Source organism: Sceloporus undulatus, chromosome 4, assembly GCF_019175285.1.
Source record: "Sceloporus undulatus isolate JIND9_A2432 ecotype Alabama chromosome 4, SceUnd_v1.1, whole genome shotgun sequence".
NCBI classification, from domain to species: Eukaryota; Metazoa; Chordata; class Lepidosauria; order Squamata; family Phrynosomatidae; genus Sceloporus; species Sceloporus undulatus.
The window spans coordinates 167,471,503-167,482,562 of record NC_056525.1 but is presented as its reverse complement, the minus strand read 5'-3'; the positions used below and the strand labels follow the sequence as shown (position 1 = coordinate 167,482,562).

Genomic DNA, 11,060 nt, shown 5'->3' with positions numbered 1-11,060 from the left:
CCCTGGATCCACAGCCAATTCATCCACTAGCAATACTGGCTGGGGGATTCTCCAAGTTATAGTCCAAAATAGTAACCTTTTCAAGTCCTACCTTATACCATACACACACGTATCCATTTTCTCAGATGTGTAAGCCACTTCCTATGGGAAGAGAGCAAACTGGCTTATCTTCCTTTAAAATATGGCAGAATCTTTCCCATTTAAGGCAGTGTTGGCAATGAAGTTTATGCAGAAGACTTTCTGACTCACCACTAATTCTTTGGCACAGTATCATATTTTTTTATCCAAACAAAAAGGAACAGGTGGTGTTAAATTATATATTTGTGCTTGCTTATTCTGTGGCTAAAACATTTCGAGAACCCAAACAGAAACCCTGCATGGTTTTTACACAGTTAAAATACAACATTTTTTTTTTTTTTTGGTAAAAGTGATTCAAATGGGTTCTTTCCAGAACTTTGGAGAAAGCGTCTGTTCTGACCAGAGGGAGACCACAGTTTTTAGGAGCACGAAAACAACACAAGACTGTGTGAACCTTGGTAGGTGTGCACACGTTTCTTCTGCTCTAGTGACTCTACAACCAGAAGGGCTTCGAGTACAAATTTTCAACTTTGGTCCCAAACAATTTTCAGCTGCAAAGTCCAAGGTTATAGTATGATTCACTGTCAGCCTGTCTATGACTCAAAAACATCTATTAAACATTTTAGGAGCACCACGCATTTTTAAAACGGTACTGAAGATTAATTTTTTTCAATGTATGTTGCATTTAGAAAGATGATCTTCTACATACAGTTCAAGGACTCTGGGCTGCAACAGACAGAACAGCCTTCATTGTATCTTCACTGCAGGGACATCATAATCTACATGCACAATATAGACATGTTGGGGAGCCATGTCTAGTCTCAGGGTCCTAGAGTCTTTACAAAATGTTATGGTGTTGCTTCCACAGCCACACTGAAAACACCATTTACAATTTAAGTAGGGCTGGATCACAAAAAGATGCAGTCACAGTAGGACATGACTTTTAGGCTTTACAAAGGCCCCATAGAGACAGGCCAAAATAAAGCTACTTCGGGCCACTTTGGAGGTATGCTATTTAAATGATGCATGCATCCTAAGAGTACGGAAGCCACGCCAAAGCCATGATCCAGTCCTAAGGACTCTAGCATACCTCCAAAGTGGCCCGAAGCAGCTTTATTTTGGCCTGTCTGTGTGGGGCCAAAGTTTATTCTTGCTTCCATCTCCCTTCAAGCTGGCTACAACTATCATATAGCCAACAGACTCCCTTCAGATAAAAAGCAGATGCTTCATATTACTGAAGTAGCCATCACACCTGTCACCATTTACAACAGTTAACATTTTGTATACGTATGGGTGTCAATGTACAGAACACTTCAAGGTGATAAACTGATTGAGAGTTATAGTATTCTCTCAGAAATCCAAATAGGAAAAAACCTCAACATCCCAAGTTTTACAAAGAGATGCACACTTTTGCCCTTAAAAGGCAAATCAATTATTTATCCCTTTTAATTCATGAGACTATTCTTATGATGATTCTGAAAATAATGACCTTATTATTTAATAAATAACTAGGCAGGCTTTTTTTTAAACTCGCACTTGAACAGACACACTGAACAGTGAATCAATACATAAGTAAATCCCATTTATTCAATAGGTCTACTCCAGCTGGGACTAACAACAGGATTTAGGCCTTAGACTGCAATTCACTAATCTTCAGCTGAATGACAGGCCAATTAAGCAGCAACTGAATTGTTCCCTCAAAATCTCCTATTTCAGCAGCTAATTTCCCAGAATGATTGTTCATCCTAAGAACTGCAGTGAGTGAGTTGTGATAAAGTGACTGCTAGCTTCATAAGACACTTAAGGTTATAAGAGTGCATTAAGTTTTAAAGAGAAAGAGAACCCTTACAGGATTCGATCAAGTCAGAGAAATGGGACACCCAAGTGAAGAGGACTACACTAACAGTCACAAAACAGGATCTACTTTGACAGCTTTTGTCACAGTGGGTCATCCTCTCAAAGGAACTCCAAAAGAAGATTCCAAATATTGAGTGAATTCACATTCTAAATAACAAAAAGGCACCAATCTGCACACACCAAGAGTATGACAGCCCAGGACAGGATAATGTAGCTAGAGATCTGTTTTGTTTTCAATCTTGCTTGCACTTCTCACAAGGCATTATGCACAGCTAATTATACAAATGAAGATGTGCACTTCTGCACGCCTCTGAAAATCTGTGGTGTGGGTGTGTTGCAGGAGCTTGCAAAAAGCTTATTTCCTATGAGCTGCAGCCACAGCCTAGAAAAGTGACATTTTGTGGGGACTATCAGTCCCAAAAGTAGCTTTTCCAAACTTTTCCCCACAAGTAGGGAGACAGCCCAGATTGCACAACCAAACATGAACAAATGGGTTATCATACTTGCAACTATTTATAGCAGAAAGAATTTCAGCAGAAAAACCTCCACCTGCTGACATCCCTTCTTCCACAGGCAACTCCTACAGGTTCTGGAGTCCCTCCTCCTAAGCATACGCAGGATTTTGTAACCTGATAAGTGTCTGATGGTGGTTTCATTCCACTGTGAATTGTGTAGGACACACATAAATCATACTTTTCACAGACTCTGAAAGCATACATGTGGTCTCATTTAGTAGCTCTAAAACACATTTTGTCTTACCTAACTAGAACATACAGTAAAATCCTCAGTGCAAACAAAACAAACACACCAAGTCCCTTCAAAAGAGCAATTCCTCATGCTTCTCTCCAGTTCTACTAAAATTGGTCCATCTCCCAACATACCTCTGGAGGATTCTGTGAATGAATGCTTGATCCCTTAACCAAATGCCTCAATCCCTATACAATGGGTCCAGGGTGGGGTGCAGGTGGGAATCAGAAATGGCTTTTTGTCCTGGTTGCAAACTTTCCCCCATGGTGACATGGCACTCCTGGAACAGCAAACTGGCTCCATCATTTCTCTGTCTATATATGAAGAGAAGCATGTATTCCCCTCACCCTTTTCAGCTTGTATCCACTGTTGTTGTTGCTGATGTATGCCTTCAAGTCTTTTCAGCTTATGGCCACCCTAAGGCAAGTTCATCATGATTTTTTCTTGGCAAGACTTCTTCAGAGGAGGTTTGCCATTGCCTTCCCTGGGGCCACCCAGTGGGTTTTGATGGCTGAGTGGGAAATTCAACCCTGGTCTCCAGAGTCATAGTCCAACACTACAGCTAATACTCAGCTGGATCCACCCAGTTGTAGGCAACTTTTTTGCCTGGACAACACATATAATCTGCTGATTGCTTGGCTCCATCAAGGGGCCATCCATTTGTCTTCAGGCTAGCCAGTGTTGTGTACCTTCAAGTCATTTCAAACGTATGGCAACCCTAATGCAACCCTATCACAGTTTTTTTTTCTTGGCAAGTTACTTCAGAGAGTGTTTGCCATTGCCTTCCCCCGAGGCTGAGAACATTTGACTTGTCCAATGATACTCAATAAATTTCATGTTTCAAACCCTGGTCTCCAAAGTCATAGTCCATCAATCAAAATGACTACACCATGCTGGCTTCTGTACACTTGTAGGATAGCATAAATATAGGCCAGCTGAATACCACACGGGCTCTCAGGCTGGCCATTACTTTCACATTTTGTTTTCTCTGGGTACCTCCAATGACAGATAGGCTTGTGTGATGAGTACCCACTACTTCTTGCCAAGCTAGTGGCCACAGTCAGGTTAAAGTGCAGAGAAAGTGGGGTTTCATCCCCATTCTGGAGCCAGGAGGGAGAAAGGCACGTTATGGGGTGCTGCAGGAAAGCATGGCAGACGTTGCAGTCTTCTAGACTGGGTGGACAGGTATCGTAACCGCCAAGGAGCATAAGGCACTGCAAAATGTAGGGTATTCAAGAAAAAGGAAGGATATGACCAAATAAGCGACCAAAACTCACAGAAATGTAAATTCATGCTTCTTAGTGATGCTCCAAATGGATGACATTTTGGAATTCCTCCTGGACAGAAGGTGGGAATGGAGGCCATGTCCTGGAAAAAGGAGGACATGTCTGGCATCCTGGGCTGGAATGAGTGGGAAGACAGAGAGCAGAGAGGGAAGGCGGGTGGGCTACCAGCATGACCAGAAGACCTCCTTTTCCCAGACATGCCCTCCATTTCCAACTTCTGTCCAGGAGGAATTTCAAAACACCCTCCATTTGGAGCATGATGAAGAAGTACAGATTTACATTTCAATGAGTGTTTCTAGCTTTTATTGGGTCATGTTCTCAAGTTTTAAATCGTGAATTTTAAATGCTGGTTGTTTTAATACATGTACATTTTGTTTATCCTTTTAAATTGATGTGTGTAAGAAGGTAAGAAATAATAACAATTATAATTATTATTATTATAATTACAGTGGTACCCCGGGATACGAATTACCCAGGTTACGAATTTTTCGGGTTACGAAAAAATCCCATAGGGATTTATTGTTTCGGCTTACGAAGGTTTCTTCGGGTTACGAAAAAACCTCGGCGCTATTTTCCGCCACCGGAGGGCAGCAGAGAGCTATTTTTCCATTAGCGCCTATGGCAATTCGGCTTACGAAGGTTTTTCGGGTTACGAAATTAGCCGCGGAACGAATTAATTTCGTAACCCGAGGTACCACTGTATTATTACTATTACTACTGTGGGCCCTTGTTATCTGCTAGGGTTTGGTTCCAGGACCACTCCCCCCATGGATACCAAACTCCATGGATGCTCAATCCCATTAAATTCAATAGGACAGTAAAATAATGTCCTTTATATAAAATGGGACGTACTAAAACAAATGATACTATTTGCCCATAGGGAAACCATATCTCTTTGTTCACTAACGACCATAGTTAAAACTGGACTTGCTACTTCATTTCCATACACAAAGGATTTTGAATCTGATTTGACATTCTCACATACTAATAGCATATATACGTCTGTCCCTCGTTTCCACTCCACTTTATGCATCTGAGGAAGTAGACAGAAGTCTACAAAAGCTCATGCTGCCACCTTTTCTTTCAACTAGTCTCAATGGTGCTAATCTCTCTACATACTAATTCCAGACTAACACGACTGTATCTTTAAATTCTACCACACTTGCCTATAGGGAAACACTGGGGAAAATTTGCACATAGTGAAATATAGGAGAATACTTAGGGAAACATATATTTCCCTATGAGGAAGTATTATCCTACATTTCCCTATGCGCAAGTGTTCCCCAAGGTTTCTCTGTGGGCAAGCACTGCCTATTTTTTTTAGTACATCCCATATAAAATTGCAAAATCAAGGTTTGGGGATTTATATACACTCGTCCTTCCACATTCGCTGGGGTTAGGGGAACAAGACCCCTGTGAATGTGGGAAAACCTCAAATGACAAAAACACTGTTTTTACCTGAGAGGACACCTCTCTAGGAACTTCTAGGTCCTCCAGTGCAACTCTGTGGTCAACATCTGCCAAACATTGACCATAGAGTTGTGCTGGAGGAGCTACAAAGGCCTAGTGGAGCCTTCCCTCCAGGTCCTTCAGTGTGACTTTTGCTTAAGGTTGACCATAACGGACTCTTCTAGAACGGGGCCATGGGGCCCCAAAAACCTCCATTAAAAAGGACTTCTTCTTGAGGGCCGTCCATTTTGTGGTGCCCCCTTCTTCTTCCTCCTTGGCCACCATTTTGTGGAGGGTCTCTCCTGTCAGCCCTGGGGCCCCTCCTGGGCGCTTCTGAGGGTGTAGTTGGCCCCTCCGTTGTTGTCCCAGAACTCTCCCTGCTGGCTGCGGTAGCAGATGGCGAAGTGGACGGCGGTGCCTCGGTCCAGGCCCGGCGGGAGGCAGAGGGCGAACTGGTACCGCTCTGAGGGGGAGGCAGCAGGGGCCTTGCTGTCGTCGTCGTCGTCGTCGCTTGCTGCGGGCGTGGCGTTGGCGTCGAGGAAGGAGAGCCACTCGTTGAAGGTGTACCTCACCGTCACCTCCTTGGGGCCAGGGCACCTCTGCACCCGGACCACCCCCCTGACGTCGCAGGGCGCCCCGGACACCGCCGCCCCCGAGACCTCCTCCAGGGACACCCGAGGCATCGCTTCCTCCACCGCCCCCTCAGGCCTTGGCTGCAGCCGGAGGGGAGTTTGCGAGGAGGAGGAGGAGGGCGCCATGACCGTCGAGGGCGCCGCCATTCGAGGGGGAGGAGGCGCAGCAGCAGCGGAGAAGGCCAGGCAGCCCCCGCCTCCTCCTCCTCCTCCGAGTCCGGCCCAGACGGCGCCGCCGAAGCCCTCTAAGTCCTTCTTCCTGATGGGGAAGCTCTGGAGGCGGCTGAGGACGGAGGGGGGCACCTGGGGCTCCTCGGCGGCGCTGAAGTGCTTCACGGAGGCCAGGCACAGCCCCAGGGAGTCCGCGAACTGAACGCGCTTCTTGCACTTGGTGCAGCACGATGGGGAGGCCGCCTCCTCCTCCTCCTCGTCCTCGGCTCCGACGTCCGGGAAAACCCGGGCCAAGCTGGGGCTGGAGGGGAGGGAGAAGGAGCGCCCTCGGCGGCGCCGCAGCTCCAGCAAAGCCGCCTCCTTCCCCCCTTCCTCCTCTTCGATGTCCTCCGAAGGAAAGCACTCTCCTCCTGCTGCTGCTTCTATGACCCCCGACGGCGCCACTGTCTCCTCCTGTCCCTCTCCCTCATGGCTGCCGAGGCTGCCCCTCCTTCCCTCTCCTGGCCAGGAGAAAACGTCCTCCTCGTCCTCCTCTTCCTCCGGCTTCTGCTCCTGACAGAAGGGAGGCACCACTTGCTGCCCCAGGCCCAGCACAGCGAAGCCCCCCCGGCTCTCCATGGCATGAGGCAGCCGCCTCACACCCGCTTTTGGGGAGGCTTTGGAGGGGGCGCCCCCCGAGATTGGGCTCTGTCTTGGGGCTTTCTCCGACGGGGCTCCATTTTAGTCCCTCAATCTCTCTCTGTCTCTGTGTCTCTCTCTCTCTCTCTCATGGGTCGCGCCCCCTTTCCCTTTCCCTGCCTCCTTCCTCCCTTCCCTTCCCGCCCTCTTTCTCTCTCTCTGGCCCTCCCACAGGAACCACAGCCCCGAAGGACATTGGACACAGGCCCACAAGCACGTCGCCCTCTGGAGGCATCCGCACGGGAGAAATAGCCGCTTATAATCCTTTATCTGTCTCTTTGCTATGGAATTCTGGGAGTTGGAGTTTGTTGTGGGGCCCAGAGCAAAGAGACAGACAAGTTAAAGCGGTGCCAAATCGGGTTATTTCTCCAGTGTGGATGCAACCCCTCCTCCTCTTCTCTGCCCTGCTTCATCCACACTGAAGAAATAATCCAGTTTGAGATCGCTCTAACTGCCCTGGCTCCTTGCTAAGGAATCCTGGGAGCTGTAGTTTTGTGAGACACTTAGCCTTCTCTGTCAGAGGGCTCTGCTGCCACAATCAACTACAGTTCCCAGGATTCCACAGCACTGAGCCAGGGCAGTTAAAGCGGTCTCAAAGTGTATTATTTCTGCAGTGTGTTTTGGACCAAAGAACTAGTTCACTCAAGTCCTAACTTTCCATATAAGAAAAAAGCATTTCCCAAACTGCAAATTCAGAAAGTGGAGAGTATAATATCCATGACTGCTGAGTTGCCAAACCATGTTTTGCCACATCAGGACCAGGCTTGCTTGAATGATTTGCTTCTCTCTATAAGTAAAAGGCGCACTCCATGCCCTTGGACAAATTGTATGTTGTTGCTCTTCTTTTTTCCCCCATCTCACATTCAGCAAACCAAACTTCTGCATTAAAGATGAGCTTTGCGTGTGACCCACAGTCAGAGCAACTTACAAAGTGTGCCAAGGGATGCCTCCTGTTTCATCCACAATCAAGTTAATCCCCAGGATTAAATCAGGAAATAAAGCTCACTGAATTCACATACTGTGATGTTATGCAGAAGTTCCTGTGGAGGTTTTTTGGCATGTATAAGTTCATTAGAGAGCCAGTGTGGTCTACAGGTGTAGTGGTTTGTTGGACTAGGATGACCAGGGTTCAAATTCCCTTTCAGCCGTGGTAACCTTGGTCACATTACACTCTCTCAGCCCATTCCAAGCAAGCCCTGTGATAGGGTCTCCATAAATAGAATTGTCTTGAAGGCATATCACAGGAACACATATTATTGCCAATTAAGTGTGGATAAACTATAATACTAACTAATTTCCTGGGGCAGATATAAAAGATGTATGGTCATCTACTGTTATTGGACTGCAATTCCCAGCATAAGAGAGTTGAGTCCAACAAAAATCCACATGCTTCTGAGGGACAATTTAATTCAACAGGGCTTGCGCCCAGATAAAATAATTTTAAGATTACACTGTAGACCTTTACAGGCTAGAAAGCTATACTGGGAAGTAAATCCATTGATCCCAGTAGGCTTCCATTCTCTAAACACACTAAGGGCCAAATTGTTAAGCCCTAAATCAAAGTAGTCCACAGACTCAGACATCCTGGCTGTGTAAATCAGGGTGTTTCAAGGGAATGTTTAAAACTGCTATACAGTAGTCAAATAAGTGATCTGTGGCTCATGCTAGTATTTAATAACCCAGCAGCACAGAGAGGAAGTGAACAAATGATTTCCTTCCTCTGTCACCATTTTGAATTTAGGGAGGGAGGATTAATGCCAGATTATTTTGAAATGTATATATGGTTGTGAAAAAGACAGTGAAGAAAGCCGAAAGAAGAGAATCAGTTCATTTGAAATGTGAATATGCGTCCCATGGACTGCCAAAATGACTCATTCCTAGGCTCCAGGGCAAATTAAACCTGAACCTAGAAACCAAATGACCAACGGAGGCTGTTGTACTTTGGCCATTCAGGTTGAGTCTCCCTTATCCAAAATCCTCCAAAAAACAGGACTTTTTTCATGGATGGCTGAGACAGTGACGCCTTTGCTTTCTGATGGTTCATTGTACACAAATTTAGTTTCATCCACAACATTATTTTTAAACATTTATAAGTTTGCCTTCAGGCTATATATATATAAGGTGTATATGAAATTGAAATTAATTTTGTGCTTAGACTTGGGTCCCACCTCCCAAGATATCCCATTATGTATGTATATGCAAATACAGGTATTCCAAAATCCAAAATAAAATAAGATAAAGCATTTATGGTCCCAAGAATTTCAAACAAGGGAGATTCAACCTGTATCATAAGATAACATTACTCATAGGAAAAAACTGAGAGGCAGTAGGAAAAGAGGAAGATCACATTACATTTGAGGGAGACACTAAATCAAGGAAATTACAGCCCTGAGTTTCCAGGTAAACTCAGTAAATTGAGTAAATTAATGACTGTGTGTCTTGGAGGTCTCTCGTTCATAGGGTTGCCATATATATGTACACCATCATCATGGGAAACGTTCCACAATCAGCCCAATACAAGGTTAGGCATGCTTACTACCTGTATCAGTCGGAAAAGAAAACCATCAAGGGAAAAAGGCTGATGCCAGACTGCAACGCAACACTGTACATTTATTGCTGAGGTTGTGCAGAAAGAACTTACATGCACCAAACAGCTTGTACATGCACAGACTTCTGTTCAGCGGTCTGGACCAGTATATGGAGAAAAGAGATAGCAGGTACAGCTGTGAACCTCCTATCCCCACTTTTATTATACAGAAATAGATCACAGAAACAAGGATACTGGTTACTCTCCAACATTGGGTTTAGTAGTGGTGTCACTTGAGACAAATTCAGCCCACAAATCTGTTCAGGCCAGCAAATTGTATTTCAGACAGGCTAGAATACCAGCTAGCTTGTGCAAGCAGTGTTGTGGCCTTCTTAGCTGTGGGGTGGGTGGATAACATGAGGCTGCAACCATCATTCATACCATTCTCCTTTAAGTGCTCTGTGCATTGCAGCTGGAAACGGCTCTGGTTCCACTTTTGCCACTGAGAAACTCCACTGATTTCAATGGAACTAGCACAGATGTTTTGTACCAATATAAATGAGAAGAGAGGATAACTTAGAGACTTTTAATTAAATCATAAACTGCAGCATCCTTTGGCAATTAAACTGCCAGTGTGCACACTGAAAATCTGAGTGTTACTTGAAGCAGATTGCAGCCAGAAATTGGATAATTCATTTTCAATCATCTGGGACTACATCGCTGTACTTAATCAAAATGAAATGGAATAAAAGTCATAAGTACCCATTACAGCCCCCCCAACAAATTGAAGTTACATCATATAATTTGCTTTTAAGTCAGCTAAGGCCTTGCCTACATAGGCCAAAAGAACCGTTTCTCTCCCTTGTGGTGTCATCCTGTTCAGACGACACATGGCCCAAACCCCAGTAATGGTGCAGGCAGTCTAGGTGATGTTTGGCACATTTCCATCAGAACTGGGCCAAACAAAGTTAAAATAAAAAACATTTTAAAATTTTACCTGTTGCTTCCCGGAAATCTGGAGCTCTCCGTTTCTGTGGTATGGTACTGTCTCCACAGATGGGCCGCCCAATGTGTCCATTGCCCATGCTGGTCGCTCATTCTAAAGAGTAAAATGCCCAGCATGTGCCCATCGCTGGACACTTCTTTCTGACCTCAGAAGCAAGGGACCTGTGCCAACAGTAGATTCAGTGGGAGCCCAGCAGGACTCCTGTACAGGCAGCTGCCATGCCATGGAAACAGAGGGCCAGGTAATGAGGAGGAAACAGGGTGGCTGCAGGGTCGGGATAATTCAGGATGCCCCTGGAGTATCCTGGCTACTACAGACGACGTAATTTGAAAGCAAGGGCTGCCCAAAGAAAAAGGCTAATGGCAGTCCCACCTTCATCACCATTTTCATAAGCATCCATTTTTATATCAACAAAATAATGATATTGACATTGTCATTGTGACACAGTGTAGTCTTTATGTATGTAGGAATTAATTTTTTTAAATCACTGGAGTCTGGAAAAGAAAAAAATGTTCAAAAAAGAGCAGAGATTAATTTAAAGAGTGAAGAAATGGTGGCAAATGATACTAATTCTCAACAGTTGCATTACTAGGGTGTATGTGGGTGCGGCCTGAACCAGGTGACATCCC

General features: G+C 45.1%; 1 protein-coding gene across 1 annotated transcript; it reads right to left on the bottom strand.

Moving 5' to 3' along the window:
• Positions 1-5,446: 5,446 nt before the first annotated feature.
• Positions 5,447-7,022, bottom strand: PPP1R3G (protein phosphatase 1 regulatory subunit 3G). The gene has a single exon (XM_042463514.1). It carries the CDS (start codon positions 6,836-6,838, stop codon positions 5,723-5,725), a length of 1,116 nt encoding a protein of 371 aa, XP_042319448.1. The 5' UTR covers positions 6,839-7,022; the 3' UTR covers positions 5,447-5,722.
• Between the last annotated feature and the right edge of the window lie 4,038 nt (positions 7,023-11,060).

Bases quoted from the DNA above. Each gene is read 5' to 3' on its own strand.
- PPP1R3G (XM_042463514.1), bottom strand. From the start codon at position 6,838: ATGGAGAGCCGGGGGGGCTTCGCTGTGCTGGGCCTGGGGCAGCAAGTG.